The sequence below is a fragment of the Phascolarctos cinereus genome, unplaced genomic scaffold (assembly GCF_003287225.1).
Source record: "Phascolarctos cinereus isolate Bilbo 61053 unplaced genomic scaffold, phaCin_HiC Scaffold_726;HRSCAF=1367, whole genome shotgun sequence".
NCBI lineage: Eukaryota > Metazoa > Chordata > Mammalia > Diprotodontia > Phascolarctidae > Phascolarctos > Phascolarctos cinereus.
The window spans coordinates 162,490,990-162,511,765 of NW_027556098.1; the positions used below are offsets into that span (position 1 = coordinate 162,490,990).

The 20,776-nt window shown below is 33.3% G+C and overlaps 1 protein-coding gene across 1 annotated transcript in view; it reads right to left on the reverse strand.

The window, feature by feature from the left end:
* LRP1B (LDL receptor related protein 1B) overlaps positions 1 to 20,776 on the reverse strand; it is a 2,172,360-nt gene that overhangs the window by 795,186 nt on the left and 1,356,398 nt on the right. Inside the window, 2 exon segments of the mRNA XM_020984719.1 lie at positions 2,549 to 2,794; positions 6,547 to 6,747. Coding sequence (XP_020840378.1) covers positions 2,549 to 2,794; positions 6,547 to 6,747 — 447 coding nt within the window.

Here is a 20,776-nt window from a genome sequence, read left to right on the forward strand (position 1 = left end):
GGAAGATATGCTGAAGGACATGAATAAAAGAGTAAAAAGAGTAAAATATGTCCAGGGTTGGAGAGTTTTGTTGAACTCCCTTCTCCATTTTTATTTATTTTATTTATGGTTCTCTGTGGTTCTCTAGTATATACTGGAAATAAAACACACATTTGCAATAAAATTTTATTAAAAACAAAAATAAATTTGAAAATGAGAATGAGCAAGAGAAGCAAAAGTTTACAAATTCCATAGGGTCTGTCTCTAAGTACATACATATGATGTAATACAGACATTTATTATTAATAATTTTAAGGATTTTCTCTTTGGCAGAAAAAATTGCAGGGAATGACTACAGATAAAATACACTTTTATAGGACACACAATCTAATATATATTGGTTTCCATTTAATCTGTGTCCCCAACCAACTATCTAATTTTGTAAGAGGCACAACAGCTGATCATCTACATGAACAGAGGCATCTTCTTCACCCAGAGCTCACTATAGCAGGTCATCCCCCCCCCTCGCCCCCAAAAGGCGGTATGGTGGGAAATGAGTGAATTAAATCAATAATTACATTGCCTAGTTATAATAAAGAAATGTCATCTAGTTATTACAAAAGAACATCATAAGATTCACTATTCACTTTTTTCCTTTGTTGTGTAAGGTTAAATTTCACCTTTAACAATGACAACAAAACCCCTCTTACTTCTGATGTCTAACATTGTTGGTTAGTCAGCTAAGTCTCTTCAAGCCACTCAGGGACAGAGGAACCTGTTTTATGATTCAGTTGACTTTCTGTACTTATAAGGAGAGGCTTTTTTTTGTTCCTTTGTGTTTTAGTGACTTTCAAGATTTTATTTTTTGATAACATCATTAAACTAGTGAAAAGTTTGGTCGTATGAAGTGTGCTCAATGAAATTCAGAAGGGGATATGTGGATTATATGGTTATTGTTAGCATCATGTTTATTGGGAAATGAATTTAAGGTATTGTCTAGCCCTTTAAAGATGCTGTTCTGTAAATAAAACCTAAACCACATATGAAATATTGCTGCTTTGAAACAGGAAAATGACATATTACTACTGTTATATTCAGAACTAGGAACAGGAGAGGTGAATCCATTAAAGAGCTTTTCTCAACAATCAGTCACTTATTTTCAAATGTTGAATGATTTCAATAATGTGCTTAAGTTTTTAATTCCCATAGAGTATGAAATGACTCTGAAGAAGTTCAATCATTTTGGCATCTCTATCCAAAAATCAGATACGTAGCTAAATTCTGGCTGGGGACAGGGACAAAAATTGTCTCTGAGGTAAAAATTTAGTCTATAGAAATTTGACTTTGAACATGTATGTGAATGAAATGTATAATATCAGCGAGACAAATTGCTGATATATTTTATTGTTCCAGCTTCTCACATCAGTAGTCTACAAAAGGGTCTTATGGGAGAAAAGGTGATATAAATATCTGCCAAATTTATGCCTCCAAAATTTCAAGCTTCATGACTAGAATGAAAAGCAAAAATAACTTTTGTTTTAAAATATTAATAAATGTAATTTAATGTTGTGTGATATTTAAGTAATTACTTATATGCCTTTTGTTCAAACTGTTGGACTATGGGGACAATGCAAAAAAAAGGCCCTTGCACCAGTAATTTACACTTGTATTCTGGAGACAAAGCATGAAATATGATTTAATTGAGGTAAGAAATTATTAAGTACCAAAATGAGTAATACATCCAATAAATACTTCTGGTGTTGAGAGAAGAAGGAAATACAGGTTGAAATGGTTACGGAAGATTTTCATGAGAAAGGAAAGACAAACAGGACTTTGTAGAATGGGCAAAATTTGAATATGTTTTAGACAGAAAGAAGAGCATGAACAAAAGGCTTTGAATTTGGAATAAATTTGATAAAATACATGACATTTTCAGGAGCTCAGCCTTCCTGGATTGTTTGTGCTGCATTAGAGAAGAGATTAAGTTTGGACAGAAAAAAAAATCACAGATTATGGTTGGCCATGACTGTCAGGTTGTGAAACTAGACTTCATTTTTCAGACAATGTATACGCATTTGAGACTTTTCATGAAGAGTATGACATACCAAAAGTGAAATTTGAGAAAGATGATTCTCTTTGTGGAGTAAAATGGATTGAAATAGGGAGGGAATAGTGCTAATGATTTTGGAATCTGATTCTGGAGGGAAGATTAAAGCCTGTCAGTCAACAGTTAACATATATGTATTAAGTACCAATTACGTGCTAGGTAGGCATTGTGCTAAAGTACTAGGGATACAAAGACAAATTATATTATTTATCTCAAATTTCTTTCAATATTTATTTTTGCTTTGCTAACTGTAGTTATACAAAATTTGGGTTTATGAGACCATACATTTAAAACTACAAGGGACCTTGGAGGCCACTAAGTCTATCCCCACCCTCATTTTTACAGATGAAGAAACTGACTGTGGGAGAGGTTAACTGACTTTCCAGGTTTACCTTTAAAATAAAACAAAAATATACAAGATAAAATAAAATAAAATAAAGTAAAATGCACAAATCTACTTACCAATACTAGTACAACTTTCACCATCCATATTTAGTTTCCAACCTTCATAACATGAGCACTTGACTGAATGTTTGTGTTGTTCACATACTTGACTACACTTAAGGTGTTTGCCACAATAATCCACAATTTCACATGTTTTATTATCAGGGTTGAGTTGCAATCCTGATGGGCATGAACACACAATTCCTCTCCCAGGAACAACAGAACAGTGGTTGCTACAGCCTCCATTGTTCAGAGAACATTCATCTTCAAGACAGGAGAAACAAAATTAATAAGAATGGTAATCAATCTCCATCTGGTAATCACTACCCATTAAGCCCAGTTCTATAATAAATAATTTGGAACCTGAGATAGTATAAAGTTATATAGGAAATAAGCCTATTGGCTTATGGGGTAGAGTAGGTCAGGGGAAATTTGAGGAGAAAATCTGAGTCCCTTAAGAATGAACCGAGAAAAAGATTTTCCTCTTTATGGCTTTGGAAGGTGGATTGGTAAAGCCTGCAGAGGTAAAGTAAGCTCATCATTTTGCCATTTGTGGTTGTGCGGGAAAAAATGTTGAGCAGAACCTCTTTGCTGTATAACTTCAACATTATAGGGATCAAAATAGTCCTAAATTGCAGCCTTTACATAGCTGGCTTCCTGAAGAGTCAACATATGATATAGTAAATGAGGCTGTCCCTCACTGGTTGTAGAGACCCTGATCTACTAGTTTAATGCATTGCACACAGTGGGCATTCAGAAGCTGTGAATAAACACAGTTTTTGAAAATAATTGCTTCTTTGTTTTGCATGATTTGAACAATTAATGATATTGTTACTGTAGTCAGTATGACTGATTGTATAGGAACCCATCCTGAACACATTCTAAAATAGGTATATTCCAAGATACTATTTCTATACTACAGAAAAGCACTCACCATTCATTGCAACTATCTGCTATTAGATACTTAAATTGCAATATGACCAAGCCATTGTTTATGTCTAAAAGACTCTCTCTCTATCTCTCTCTGTCTTTTTCTTTCTCATTTATTTCTTCCTTTTACTACTTTTTTGGGATTGCTCAAGATTTCTTATACAATTTTTATTTTTGTCTATTGAGAGATACAACAACATTATTTTGTTACTGGATTAAAGATTACAACTAATTAGAATATCCTATATTTGTCCATTCAGCTTTCTCTGGTTTTCAAAGTCAAGCTGTAAATATAAGGTATTTTTACAAAATTTTCTACATTTCCTACTTTTATGTAAGTCAATTTTTCCTTTTGTTATCTTCTCCCTTTAAAAGGAAGCAACAGTAATAAGTAAAGGAAAATGATCACATTAACAATTTTCTTTAGGTATTCAATCCAAGTATGCTTTGATTTTAGAAGAAAAATTAGGTCCATTTCTGGGTTCAACCAAGTATGTTTGCTTGCCCCTAATCATCATCATTTCAAAACAGCAGTCATTTCAAAGTATTTGCCCCATTTTAGCTCAATCGACATTCTCTTCCATGAGAATTGCTGTGAAGAAATGTCAGTCTGCCCAGCAGGCAACATAAAATTGCTACAAGGCTCTTTTAGCTCATTTCAAACATGACTGTTTCTTTAGTAGTGAATGTCACTTTTTGATATTATCTGCAGAATTAAAATATAGAAGAATTTTTACATTGAAAACTCAAATTGAACAAATAAATTTAATTCCTAACATTTACATAGAATATATCGCATCTTTTTTTCATTGCCTGACAGCTGTTATTAAACACTACTCCTATTTTAAAAATACATTTTTTAAACTTTTAGACAGTGTACTTGCATGTCAAACTTCTTTTGGGTTCCTCTAACTCATTTCTCTTTGTGCTCCAAATCACTTAAGTCCATCCCTTCAATAAAATTATTCTTGTCTTTGTTAAAAATACTGTTTGTCTTATGATTTGTGACTCCATACTCTAACATGGCTTTGTGAAGCTACCTATGATTTTATCTGTCTCTAATTTTATTTTTAATACATTAGAATTTCCATCCTAACGATGAAGAAGGAAGTGACTGACCTATGGATATCTACAGAGAGGAAAAATCCTTTTTTTCTCAGCAGAATTTTTTGAAGAATGTCTTCAAAGTGACTTTGCTTTTGGAACAGACATAGCCATGGGTCCAAGAGGCACATGGAATATTCCCTCTTTCTCAAGAGTCACACAATTTTAGAGTTGGAAGCGATAACTTAGTACCACATACTCAACAAGTATTAATCCCACCACTGTATGAAGACTTCAAATTGCAGGGGGGGGGGGTCAGTACATTATCTAGCCAGACTGGCCAATCACTAAGTACTGTGGGTAAATATAAATAGTAGAAAGTTTTCCTTTAAAGCAATCCTAAATTCGTCTCCTTGTAAGTTACCCATGTCCACTTCCTTCTCATTGTTCCTATTTCTACTCTCTGGGGCCAAAAAGAACAAGTCGAAATCTTCCATGTGATAGTCTTTCAAGTATTTGAAAACACCTATCCTATTCCATTTAAATCTCCTATTCTGCAGGCTAACCATCCTCAGTCTCATCACCCACTTCTGCGACATGAAATTCCTGCCTTCATACGTGTCTTTTCTTAACATTCCACAGCCTGTAGATAAAGAGGGAAAATCATGAGCATGCCCTGTTATTCATCTCCCTGCTCTCTTCACTTGTTTTGTTAGTGGGTCCCTGGCTTATTTCCTAGAATTCTGTTACCCTTTAATTGACATAATTTTGGTATCCATATGACTTGTTATTTTTTTTTAATTCTAAACCTTCCCTCATTGCCTTTATAAAGACAAAGTCACTTGTTAATAGGGAAAGTTTACTCTAGAATCAGTTGTTTTAGGTAACAGACAAAAATATGCAAGAAGAGCAGCTGACAATAATATAAATCTAATCAAACTGTGGGCTGTTATTTGGGGGCCTAAATTTTTTAAAACTTTTGAACCAAGGAATTGAAATAATTGTGCTCATTGTTTCAAAGATCTTTTATAGAACTTTGATCTCTGTGGAAGAAAAGAGACAAGATTATATAAATTTTAAAAGAATAACAGCCTTATTGTATATCACTTAGCATTCTGTCATTGCTCAATTAATGTTATCAAAATCCATGATAACTTCAGGCTTCTACTTAGCTGTCTCTTCAACCCCAATCATACACCCTCATTATTCCCTACAGTTATATTCTCACAGTATCAAGGCTTGTCATTATGATTATCATTCTGTAAACTCTTCTTCATTACTGTACTGTATGTCACCTTCAGTGTTATCTGTATAGCACTTTTTTTTTAATCTCCACGGAAATTCTCTGATCTACCCACAGAGAAAGAAATGTTTCTCCCCCCCTCCACTGGAGCTCTTTAGTATTAAACACAATTAATTACAAAGCTCAACATTCATCAATTGAAATGATCATTCAAAATAGCCACAGCAAAACAAAGGAAAAATATAAAGTAAGGCCACCACTTATGTCATAAACTTAAGGAGGATTATATATAATTAAATAATATCAGGAATGATTCATTATCCAGGTTGTTTCATTATGTAACAGTACTTATAGAATGATACGTCTTTCTTAAAAATGGTTTAAATCAGAAGAAGATGTCAAATTTGTAACATCCTTCATATAGATAAATGAAAACTAGATGCAAGCACCTGTTTTAGGCCATTCATTGACCACATACAATACATTTAATTTTGACTATTTTTTTCCATACAAAGGACACCCAAATGGTTAGGATACCAATTCATCAGGATGCCATTTATTAGTTTCTCATTTCTTCCTTAGAAATCTAATTATTTTTAGAGTCTCTTCTATAGAAACAAAATGTGTGAAATATGAATTGTCAGCTTTCAGTGCTAAAAGCTTCATTACAAAGAAATGATTTAGAGAAACAATATCATATTATATTAAGCAGTGGTGGCCAAACAAAAAAGGCTTTGATTTCAAAGGAAAACATAATGTGCAAAAACAAAACAAAGCAAAAATGAAAGCCACAAAATACCACAGAGATCGCCTTCATCAGATCCATCAGGGCAATCTTTTCTTCCATTGCAAAGCTTCTCTGGTTGCAAGCAGATGGATGTGTCATTAGCACAAGGGTATTTTGGTGGTCCACACAGGAAACTTTCACAATCATCCTCATCTGATTGATCTTCACAGTCGATATCTCCATCACATACCCAGGCTTTATTAATGCATCTCCCTAAGGAAAAGAGAAAGAAATGTACAGCAGGCTATAAAATGAGGCCCTATAGAAATGGATGGTTGGGGTTGCCTTCAATCATGAGCAAAGTTAGTATTTATGAGAAATTTATTAGCAGATAATCGAACAACTTGCTTTTTTGAAAGCATTTTGACTGGGCTTGACATGGAATAATAAGATTTCATCCATATTAAAATGAATCATCTTGATATCTGCGTTAGATTTAAAACATTTTCTATACCTCTAAGTAAAGATCCAGTGACTAATTATGAGTGCAAATGAACTATTTTAGAAACTAGCTTTGTGGACCCACTTCATATGTCTTCAAAGCTCCTAATCGCCTTAATAGGAACTCTGGAACCACATAAGTACTATGAGTCTTAATAAGAAGAGAAACAACCCTAATGCCTACAACCCATCCTCATGGCCAAAGTACACAAAGAAACATCCTGTCCAAACACAAAAAATGAAAGACTGTCTTTCTAAAAAAAAGTCATGTAATTCTTCATTTTGATAACAAATCTTAAACATTATATTGTAAGCTCCTGAATGCTTGGAACCATCTTTGTAGCATTAGTTCTTAGCATAGTGCTTGAATCTATTAGGTATTTAATGAAAATTTAATGAAATGAATTGACACATGTTTTCATAATTTCTATTTACAGTTTTAAAAGAATGTTTTTTCTACATGATTAGTTAAATCTTTTATTTTCAAAACCATGAAATGCACATGTCAACTATCTGTCTGACCCACACAATGTATGACACCCTTCAACAATATCTCAAATAATATTTACATCAGCCAACTTGACTTGAGCACTTCCAGTAATGGAAAACTCATTGACATGAAAAGTAATCTATTCCAATTAGGTAAAGTTTTAAATGGCAGATTTTTTTTCTTGATATTAAACTAAAATCTGTATCCCTGTTCCCTCTTTTCACTGGTCCTCATTCTGCCCTTTGCACCTATAGAGGATAAATGCAATCCCTCTTCTAGGTGACAGACCTTCAGATATTTGAAGACCATGAGCATGTTCCGTAAACATACATACACATATTATATATGTATATCTATGTGTATATGACTGTTATAAATTTCTATTTTTTCTATTGAGCTAAGCATTAAAAGTCCTTTTAATTATTCCTCAAATTACAAGTTGTTGAGGTCAATTATCATTCTGTAGGTACTTTTATTAATATCCCAAATGAAACGTGATGCCCAAGAAATTAATACATTATTCTTAGTATGGAGTAACCATGGAAGAGCACATTGGGATAATTAGCCCTATTATTCTGGGCATTGTAAATTTATTGATGTTGGTATCAACCTTTTTGGTAATCATGCTACACTGCTGATCCTTGTGAATATTTCAATTATTTAAAAGCATTGTGCTCTTTACTTATTAAGTGCTATTAAATCACATCTTTCTCATCCTGTATTTGTCCAACAGATCTTTTGAATCTTAGAGTTGAATTTCATGTTTATCTCTGTTATATTTTATTTGACAGTTTGGGTCTACCACACCAGTATTCAAGATTTGCTTTAACACTAATTATATCACACTAAACATTGGGTATCTTTCTCAGGTTTTTGTCATTTAAGAATGACAGAATTTGAGAGTGAAAAGTAACCTTAATGGCCATCAAAGTCAACCCATTGAAGAAAGGAGCTCAAACTGTAACGTAGGCAACAAATTGTCTTCCAGTCTCCTTCTAAAGATCTCCAAGAAGTGAAAGTAGGGCATGGGGAGGGGGGGGGAACCACCATCTCTTAAGGCCATCTGTTTTATTTTGGAATAGCTTTAATTTTTATAAAATTTAGGTCTAAATTGGCCTCTTTGAAACTTTTTCACATTGTTTCTGGTCTATCTTTTGGAGCCAAATAGAACAAGTGTCATTTTTTTCTCCACATTGTTGTTGATCAGTTGTTCCAGTTATGCCCTACTCTTTGTGACTCCATTTTTGTGTTTTCTTGACAAATATACTGTAGTTTCCTTGTCCAGTTCAATTTCATAGATGAGAAAACTAAAGCAAACAAGGTTAAGTGACTTACCCAGGGTCACACAGCTGGTAAGTATCTGAGGCTGTACTTGAACTCAGGAAGATGACTTTTCCTGACTTTAAGCCTGGCAGTCTACTCATTGAAACACCTAGCCCTTCAAATATTTGAAGAAATGTATCATTCCTTCTTCAGTTTCTTTCATCTTTCCTGTAGGCTACACAGGTCTGGTTCATAGTTCTTTATATATTATGGACTCAAGGCCTTTCCCCCTTTTGTTTATTTTGTTTATTATCCTTTGGGCAGTCTCTAGCTTATCAGATGTCTTTTTAAACTGTGGTGCCCAGAATTGAAGAAAATACCTCAGGTAAGAGCTTAAGAGAGCAGATTATAGTTGTTCTATCATCTCCTTAATCCTGGAAGCTCTGTCCCTCTTTACACAGACCATAATCACATTAGGGTTTTTTTTTGGACTGCTACATCACAAGGCTGACTCATTAGCATTCAGTCCACTAAAACCCCCAGGTATTTTTTCAGAATAGTTGTATATGCCTCCCCAGTGTCATACTTATAAAATTGACATTTTTTTTATGTCTAGATGCAATACTTTACTTTTTTTTCCTATTGAATTTATTCTTATTAAATTCTTTCTCAAATTTGATTGGCATACCTTCCCTTCATTTAAATCACTGATCAAAATGTTGACTAGGACAAGATGGAGGATAGAATTTGTGATACAAACTAGGGACCTCTTTCTTATAACTCCATTACTCAAATGCATTTCTGATTTCATTTTGGGGGTATTCCTTTGAATGATGCATATCACCATCCATGTCTGTCTATTCTGTTGGACTGTAGTCCATATCATTCCACCAATTTACCATGGAACTTTTCTCACATTGTCCTCCCATTGTTTGGATAACAATAGCACATGCCAGCTGGTCACTTATTGTTCTTCATTCTCAATACTTGACCAGGCTATCTTTTTTTTTCCTGACCAGAGCTTTCTTTGAAGACATTCTTTACTCTACTTTTCTTGTATTATTCCTTGTTTTTAATGTGTTGCACCCTGCTCACAGGGTACTCTATATCTCTTCATTTCCAGTTGGGATTTTATCAATTTTAATAGCAATGATCAATTTGTTAAAGAGCATTCTTTGCATACTTTTATTCAACTAGCTATGAATCTACCTAGCATACAAATGAGAGACTTTGAAAAATTCCTTAGTGAATTCCAAATGTGCTATAAATACAACACTCCCTAGGTGAACTAGTCTAATATCCATATGAAAACAGAAAATGTGGTTAGCTCAGTATGACCTTTTTAGTGAACTCACGCTGATACACAGCTTCTGAATTCCAATGCTTTGTGTGTCTCTTTTAAGGTGAAGTTTTGTTATGGTTTTAAACAAAGAATGTAGATACGAAAGCTTTCAGGTATGTAAAAATAATCACATATATGAATATACATATATAATACATCTTTTCTAATTAATAAAATACACAAAATAATTAATCTAAAATATGCATAAAGAAAAGATAACTTGATATTTAATGTTTTTTAATGTGAAATTTGAATAATTCATAAAATGATAGAATTTTTAAAATCTTGATAAACATACATTCAACCACTCTCATTTTCCAAAGGGGGATACTGAGATCCAAAAAGTTTAGATTACTGGTTCAAGATCTAGAAATTAATTAGAGATAGAAAGAAAACAAAAACTTGGGTTTCCTGACTCTACTGTTTTAACTACAGTATAATAAAATGATTATGATATGATATTTGATATGACATACGATGATATGATAAATGATATTTATCCTCTTTCTTCTGCATGTCTCTGCTGAATATTGCTACTTCTTCAATAAATGTCTTCTGACCCTGGAACTGCCTTTTTTTCCCTGTAAATATGCTTCCAGTAAAATCCTACTCCAATGCCTTCTCATAGTGTGTAGAGGCAACATTTGGTCCTTGAAACTCTTGCCAACAGAGTGTAAACTGTCCTGGGTCTTACCAAATTGGAAAGGTTTCATTTATGGCATTGTGACAGATTATCATTTAAGGACTAATATATGAAAGTTCAGAGAGGCTTATTACCAGAATGTTGGTCACAAGGTGAAAAATTACTTAGGTCACAACAAGTCATAAAACTCTGTAGGAAGGCACAAGCACTTGTGATCTTGCGAAAGAGTGATGATGAAAACAACGATGACATTGAGCGTAAAGAAATTCTTACATGATTTTTCATAGACTTTTAATATGTTAGCTTGCACCTACAGTCGTCCATATTTTTGTATCTCAGAGAGGTTAGATTGGTATAGATCTACTTTTCAGACTCTTATAAACTCATTTAGTTTTAATTATCATTTGACACAGGATTCTTTATTTACATTTCCCATAGATATAAGAATGCCCCACTATCAATTTGACCTCAACAAAAAAATTTCAATTAATTACTCAGCTGAATTTTCCTATTCCTGCTGGATAATATGCAAATATGGCATGACTGGAATGTTGATTCTGTAGGATACAAGAAACACAGTTTCCCATCTCCAAATAAAATCATGCAGATCTTCAATATCTATTTTTATGTAACCATAATCCCCATTTTGCAGTTAGAACTATAATTAAAATTATATCTGAATCTTAGTCATAATTTATTTTAGATTTTTTTTAATTTTAGGGTTTATAAATTTAGTCTTACCAAACTTCCCATAATTCTACAAATTTGTGGTTTTTTTCCATGTTATCAATTTAACTTTAAGGTATTGCAAATTATGCCCATCTGAAGGAAATTACACAGCACTTACAAATTGCTGATTAATGAATATAATGAGAAAACCCCAAATTAAACTTCATACCACACTGAGAACTATATCAACTGTTAGTCACTAAGTTTAAGCACACATAATATTTCCTAGTGTTCTCTGCAATGGTACTTTGCAATTGGTTAACTTCATATACAAAACTACATTAGAGTTATTATGGCTATGTTCTGTAAATTATCCTAGAATAATAATAGCCATTTAGCTCATGAATGGAAAATAAAGCAAAACAGTGGGTGAGTTCAATGACAGATACCAAATACAAATATTTACATAAATGTAAAGATCTTCCCCAGGATTGCCTTGAATTGTTGTTTTTCTTTGTTTGTTTTTTGAAATGTACAATTCTTTAAAGGCCAGCACAAAGAGAGCAGCTACAAGGAAACTAAAGGAAATTGTTGATACCAAGGAAATGGGCTCCATTCTGAAATAAATTGATATGACTTACACCAGAGCTTTGAATCTCAACTTTAATCTTTTTTTAAATAAATACATCAGTTTATAGAATAAATCTCTTTGCTTGACTTCCTTCCATCTTAGTGAAAGGAGAGCCATTTTATAATAGGGGATTTGACCTGCTGTGGGATCTGCCTGGAAGATTATCATTAAATAGAAGAATACACTTATGTGAAGAAAATAATCTTTGTCAAATTTCAAAGATACAATGATGTGTTCTTCCATTTGCTTCAATACTATTTGATATGCAGTTTCATTTTTTAAACATATAGACCTTTAACAGTATACATTTTTTTTTAATTTCAAGGCTAATAGATTTAAGAAAAGAAGGTTCAAGAATCAAGTAATTGTGTGCAGGGTCTACTATTCTTCATTTGTACACTGATACATTGCTCCATGTTATTTTGTACAGAAATAAAGATAAAGGCTCCAATAGGAATCTTTCAATAGGTAAAAAGAAAAAAAGAAAAAAGAAAAAGAAAAGAAAAGAAAAAGGAAAGGGTTTTGTTGAGGCAACCAGTCAGGTAAAATAACTACTCCATTGGCCTGAATTAGATTTTTTCACATCACTGATTGAATTAATTATCTGATTTTGTCCATGTAGATATGAAAATGAAGACAAAAGCCAAAATACTTTATGGAATTGAACAATGGATTTCTATGCCCAGAGAGCCTAGTGAGGAAAAAAAGAATAACTGAAAATGCTTTGCAATCTTAAAGCTCTATAAAAATGCTAACTATTAGCAATAATAACATTAAGGACAATAAAATCATGTCACAATGCTACATTCCAGAGTAGCATAAGGGCTGGTGAACCAAAGCTAGGGACTCAATCTGATTTGAGCCTGTTACTTCTTCTTTGTGGTAGAGGCACATAATTCATCCTCTAATTCTTAAACTCCTGACTTAGCCTTACGATGTACTAATGTATGCTATTTTTAATTTTAAAAAAATTTTTTTGGGGAAGCAATGGGGCTAAATGACTTGCCCAGGGTCACACAGCTAGTGAGTGTTATGTGTCTGAGGCTGCATTTGGACTTAGGTCCTCCTGAATCCAGGGCCAATGCTCTAACCATTGTGCCACCTAGCTGACCCAATGTATGCTATTTTGATCATAGACATACATAGGGAAAAGAGATAGGTTAGTCTATCACAAATGCTAGAAATATGATCCAATTTACAAGAGCGTATTGTTTACATAACATGTAAAGCACTGGTGTAGGTGCTCTGAGAGATAACAAGAAGTATGAGGTATGCTATTTGCTCTTTGGTTGATAGAGAAATGTGTAAACACAAAATAAGTTAAATGAAAATATGACAATACAAACAGTGTTATGTGTCAGCACATGACTGATTGGCAAATAATTAGCATAGATATAACTACCATAAGAGATGGGATGAAAGAGAAACCACCTTTGGCTACAATTTTTAGGCAAAACTTCATATAGGAAAAGAGACTTGAGGTGGATCTTGAAGGATGGATAAATTTTGGGGAAGAGGAATTTACTAGTATTTATTCTTGAAATAATTCTCCAAATAGTGAAAGATACTCCATTTGGAAGTTCCATTTACTGATATAGATTGGTAACTTACTGCTTGACAAAAAATGCAAGTTGGTAGAAATTAGCTGCACATATTGGTAGATAGTGAAGAATCAATTTGGCTAGAGTAGAAGGTCCATGTTGGGAAATAAGGTATGGAAAGTTGGAAAACTCAGCTAGCGAACACCTAGAATATACGAGGCTAGGGAGTTTGAACATCATCCTTTAGTTAGCAGGAAATCATGGTGTCATTTATGAATGCAATAATGATTAGAAGAAAAAGGGAAGTTAATTTGGCATCAGGGAATAGGATAAGTTGAGTTACACACTGGATACAGAAGGTTAGAAGCAATTAAATTCTTCAAATAATTTAGACACGAAGGGCCTGAAGGCTATAAAAGTGGAAATGGAAAGGAAGGAATTTTGTTAGAACTTCTACCAAAAACAAACAACAACAATGGTACTCAGAGAAATCATAGCTAATTCTGGGTTTTCTCATATGACTAGGCTATATATTTTTTTTTGTCCAGACTTGTGATTTTTTTTTTTTTTGCTGCAGGGTACTCCATTTGGAAACTGCTTCCATGGATACAGGTTGGCAAATTACTATAATCTATAGCATTCAAAAGTTGCCTGGGGGAACAGAAAGGTTAAGTGATGTCTATGGTCACCTACCTAGTATGTTTTTAAGGACAATATTGAATTCAAATCTTTTTGACTTCAAGGCCAGCTCTCTATCTAGCATACCATGATGCCTCTCATGAGAATGGTACCATTGGTAAATATAGCAAAGTCTTAAGTGACATCAGACTCAGGAGAGTTCTAGGGTATAAAAAGCTGTTGAATAAAAGGAATGAGGAGATTCAGTCCTCTATTATATTTAGAAGAAATGACTTTTTGGTTACCCAGTTTACTTCATTAGATCTCCTGTGCATTAGATACTCCTTGTGAAAAACCTATTTACACCCATCTATTCTTCTGTCTTGCTTCTGGAAAACTTCCTTACTTTTTAGGAGTTAATTTACTTTGTCTTTCAATTATTTCCCTTCCCCAACCCCTACTTCCAACCAGCCTCTTGGTTTCTCCCTCTTTTTCCCTCTTAAACAACTTTTTCTATTAAAATAAAATATGGTGATGAAAATGATGAAAAATGTAGTAACAAATAAAAGAAATGAAGGTTTTTTTCCCTGCTAGACCATGACATGTCACAGCTGTTGACTGCCACCACTACCCCTCTTCAACTTTTTCCTGAATAAATGGTCCTGGGTCTTGCAGATATACTCAAGGACACAGCACACGGTCATACAGAACTCATTTCTTCCTCCTCTCTAGCTTCTTTTTTTCCTGTTTTTAAAGGGATCTTATCAATTCCATCCCTATTTGACTCCCACATAAAGAAATGGTATAGCTTCAGCTAGGTGGCACAGTGGATAGAGCACTGGATTCTGGAGGACCTGATTTCAAATCTGACCTCATAACAGACATATAACACTCACCAGCTGTGTGACCCTGGACAAGTCATTTAACCCCACTGCCTAGCAAAAAAGAAAAAGAAAAAAGAAAGAAAAAGAAAGAAATGGTATAAATGTTTCTAAAATGCTATAGACACACCCAATAAAAAGGCAAAGCTATAAACTTTTATCTTATATTTTTACATCTGTTCAGAGAATCATAGATATAGAGCTAAAAGGGAACTTAGAGATCATCAAGCCCATCTTCTCAACGTCGCTATGAGCATACCAAGCCAGAGACCAGTTAAGTAACTTGCCCAAGGTCACACAAAGGGTAAGTAGACAGAGGTAGGATCTGAACTCAAGTCCTATTCCTCCAAGCTCAGTATTCTTTCCATTGTACCATTTTTATTCAGAGAAATGCTTTATTCCAGAAGTGTCTATCCAGAGCAAGTGTTTAGTTTTTTTCCCCAAATGCCTTCTCTTCACAACAATCCTCAAACCAAAGCATTGTATAAAACTATAACACCAGAAAGGGCTGAGAAAGTATGGTGGGAACCTGACCAGATATCCTCCTTTGAAGATCAAAACAACCAGACTTTTCTGTTTGTTTGGGCTTGGTTTTTGTTTCTATATATTTTTTTCCTCTAAAATTCCCTCTAACACACCAGGCTAACAGCAGAACAAAAATATTTTAAAAGTGTTATTCTTCCCTAAGCACCTCACTTGTATTTGTTTTTATTTGTTTTTCCTGGTGGGCATGCTAATGTTTTTTCACTGTTCCTATGTGTTCACTCTATAATCCATACAATTCATTTGCAAGGTTCTGTCCAGGGATGGGAGAAGAAGGGAAGTAGGTAAATTTTAGGGTTATGTAAAAGAGCAAAAATGATGGGTTTTTTTTTCAATATATGCTCTCAGAGTACAAGATATGTGTTATTATTCAATTTCATTAATCTGTGGTGCCATTACAAATGCATTTATATCATATGTAAGTGAATATTTAAATAGATTAAGTGTCTGTATTTGAACACTAGCGACACTTTAGAAATACTAGAGAGGATAGTGTACCTACTATATATTTCCTGATTATTTTAACAAATTATAATAGGTTAAACAAGGTGTTATGGGCAATTTAAACATATATGGGTATGTTTAGATATACATGTATATGTATATATTTGGGACATCTTTGAAAAATATATATTTAATTAAAATCAACTAAAAATCAAGAAGTATTATAGGTTACCAACATACATATTTTTTCTTTGATTTTAAATAGTTGCTTTGACTTTCAGCTAATTTTTTATCGCTTTCAATCTAAAAATAGATTAGTATATACAGTTGCATGAAAATGTGTATGCTTTGAATTCAAATTTTGACTCTTTAAACTAATATATCATTTATAGAATTTAAACAATTTGAAACAAATTATAAATACTTCTATTTTGTTTCTTTTTCTATTTGTATTATTTTGCTTTTCATTTCTTTTTCTAAGTGTGCTACCAATTTTTTCACTTCTCCTACATATTACCCTACAATAAGTGGAATTAATTGGAATGCATTCTGTTCTTTTACATTATATTTTGATTTACATGATAATTCTTTCCTGTAAATATTTGAAATTTTACACACTATTCCATTTTTAATATCACTAAGGAGACACATATCTTCAAGTTATATATACAATAATACTGTCTCAGAATCCAATTCAGTAAAGATGGCTATCATTGCACAAGGTGAGATTTATTTCTACTTCAAACAGGACTTAGATAGAGGAGACTACTTCACAAGAGTTCATTATAAGCTATCATAAAATACAGTCAAGATACATCATAAACACTGGAAGTTTCCCATTAGCTTTGATTCTCATGGTCCTCCTACTTGCTAATATATGCTTGTGCTATGTTGTTGCCTTTTTCAAAAACTACTGCAAGCTACATTTTCCCCCTCTAACTTGCATCTGTTAATGCTTATCACTGTTTATATATGTATGTATGTATGCATGTATGTGTGCACATGTGTGTGTGTGTACATATAAACACACATCCTCATCCAGCTAATCTATAGCTTAGCTTTATCTTTCATATTTACATTTAATGATTTGGATTTGGAACACTAAAAGAAGTGCATTCAAAAATAGTGTTTGCAAAGCAATTAAGCTTTTTCTTACAATATAACTAAACTCCTCAATATTTTTAATAGTCAAACATATCTTTAAAAATCATTGGGCATAATGGTTTTATTCTAGGTAATGTGATATTCTAATTATATATCAGACTATGAAAGCTATCTAGTGATATGTCACTATTATTTTAGGAAATATATAAGAAGTACATTTATATTCATCATTTTATTTTATTATGCTATTAGATATTAAGGTTATATATGTATGTATACATACACATATATGTATATATATCCACAATGAAGATAGATAGATAGATTATGGACAGCAGATAATATTTGTCTCTTTAAGGGGGATAGAAAGATTGAACCTGAGGTTGGTGTTGGCATGCAAGCCTGATCTGTTTATTTTCGTTAATTTTTCCCAGATTCCTGGTAAGTGTCATTCTTTGTCATAAATTGATTAAGAAAAGGTTTGAAAATACTTATGCAAATGTGGGAAAGTCTAGGCATGTCTAGCAATAGATAAAATATGTAATTTTAACACGACTCTGGAAATACTTGGGATTTTTCACGATGTTTCTGAGAATCATAATTTTTGTTTATTTAATAATAACATTCATGTATCACATTCACATTTATCTGTATAAAGTCTATTAATGGAGATGACTAATCTCATCCCACACCAAACTATCCATCTTAGAACTGTACCATCTGAGGCTAAGGACCTAATCTATGTGGGATTGGAACCACTTGCTGTTTAGTTAATTAGTCGTGTCTGACTCTTCAAGACCCAAATTGGGGTTTTCTTGGCCAAGATACTGGAGTGGTTTGCCCTTTCTTCTCTAGCTCATTTTAAAGATGAGGCAATTGAGGTAAATAGGGTGAAGTAACTTGTCCAGGGTCAAATGCTAGTAAGAGTCTGAGGCCAGATTTAACTCAGGTCCTTCAACCTCAAGGACCAGCACATAGATGCCCCTACTGGAACCACATGCTAACTTAATTGGCCATAGTCGTTGATTCATGTCCATTATTTAAGTGGGAAGTGAAAATTTTCTTGTTTAAGCAGCTAAAATTAATGATAATTAATTACACTAGAAACATATGATTTACATATATACATACACACTTATGTATATTTATATAGACACAAATCTATTTCTTAATTTTTTAAATTTATGGAATAAAACAAGCATTTCCATAACATAGTAGAGTAAAAAAAAAAGATGATTGTTTATGAAACTGCAGCTGTACTGTGCACAACTTGCCGTTCCTTTCAAATACACAAAAAATTATAATGTAAATTTCTTTTTTCCTTTTTTTTCTTCCCTCCCCACGAATCTATTTCTTTTTCTTTTTCTTTTTTAGGCTAGGCAATGGGGTTAAGTGACTTGCCTAGGGTCACACAGCTAGTAAGTGTTAAGTGTCTGAGGCCAAATTTGAACTCAGGTCCTCCTGACTCCAAGACCAGTGCCCTATCCACTGCACCACCTAACTGCCTTCCCACAAATCTATTTCAATGGACATATGATTTCGCTGGTGTGCAGAGTAGCCAGTGAGAAGCTTCTTTTACAATTGTAGGTAATTCTGCAACTTACAACCCCGAGAGTTGCCTATAGTACTGAGAAGTGATGTGCCAGGGTCACAGAGTGAGTACGTAGCACAAACAGAATTTGAACCAAGTCTATATAGTTTCACGGCAACATGGCACCTTACTTTGTCGCAATGATGCCTTTTTCAGACACACATATGTGATTTAAAATAACTTATTTCTTTAAAGATAGATTTTTTCCTACCAATTGTCATACCAGTTATATTTGAACAGTGTATTTGTCTACATGGAAATGAATTTTCAAAGTGAAACATGAGTGAAATCTGGGATACAGAATGATAAGATTTAAACTGAAAATGTCACACAGTGTTTCAATGTTCTGACAACTAACACCATGACTAAGAGAACTTGATAGTAATTAAAGAAAGAGATAACTGAATTTTTTTTTTTTTGGCTTTTGGAAAAAAATAAGCTTCTTGCAAATGAAACTTTGCCAGAAATGGGCTTCAGGAATACTTAGCCACAGTCATGTTTGCTTTCAACTTTTTATTTTAAATGCTTAATTGTAGCCAGGAGGCATGTTTAAGAAAAGAAGCAAAATGTCATTTTGTATCTTCAAATGCCCATCAGTTCATGTGGCTTCCACAGTGTTTGCTTACTCACAGCTGTGATTGCCTTTCATTTTTACTTTTTAGTTAGAATGTTTAATTGGGAGCAATAGGGAGCACTAAAAGTGCCTGACTGAGCTATTTAATAAAATTTTCACATGAAAAAGAAACCCCAGAAATGGCTGAAGAATACATAGTGAACCCTATAGAAATTTCCTTCAAAGGGCTTGTTAGGCCAATCTCTAATTTGGGGTGGAACCAAGTTAATCAGGCACATTTCACAGAAACTCATCACAGTAGTTCATTGTAATCTATTTTTTCTCAACTAAGTTCTATTGATAATCTGTTGTCATGCGCAGAAGACAAATATAAATGTGCTTGTTTGGTCCCAGATGTTACAATTGAGATAGAAACACGATGGGAAAATCATTAATACTGAATATTAGAAAAACTACAACAATAAAAATAATATTCAATCAGAAAAAAATGAAAGATTTTAATGACAGGAGTTGCTGTCATCTTATGAGGGATATGGGTATGTCCTAAAGCCCTAAAGAAAAGGACAATAGATGCAACAGAAACTAGGTAGTTAGTTGAATGGAATTCAGAAAGATTAAAAAGTTATATATTTAACAGTGCTTTTCCCTTTCCATCTCTCTTGCTTAGGTTTACTGAGTAATCTCTGTCTAAAGAAACTACACTAGTTGTGTGTAGATCTTCATATCTACTCAGCCAAGTTACAGAGAAGTGACAAAGAGATGATAATATACTGTAAAATACAGAAGAGTCCATTGCCAATCTGGGAAGCCAATTTGAATGTTTGTGTGTCTAATGAATTTTGAATGCTGTTTGCCTGGCTAACCACAAACACCTTAAGTTGTCACTGCCTATAAACAGTTCAATAATTTCCAGTTCTTTCTTCTCAAATATTAGGAAGGAAAGAAAATAGGCTTCCCCCCCCCTTTTTCCTACTGGCAAATAAATTATGGAACTGCATAGTAGCACCATCTCAGCAGTTGAACTGAAAAAAAAACATTCAAGAAAGAAAAAAGAATGTTTCAAACTTTTTTTTCCTTTAATTTCCAGAAAGACTTGTTCTCATTGGTTATTGAAAGTAATTTACAAGAAGTCTCTTGTAAAAACAGAATTAAAAGCTGAGTTTTATCTTGTGCAAAATGAAGGGGACTGGGCTAGGTAATCGGTAGGGTCTTTTAGTCCCTAATATTGTATCAATATTATGAACAAATTATCAATATTATGAATAAATTATGAATATTATGAATAAATAGCATGAATAAATTGAGAAGAAACAGTATGGTCTAATGAATAGGCAACTAGACTTGGAGTCAGGAAGATCTAGGTTGAAAATGACTCAAATATACATGAACCCAAGCGAATTTATGTAACTTCTCTATTCCTCCATTTTCCTCATCTGCTAAAAAAAGGTTTAGTCTTGATCTCCAAAA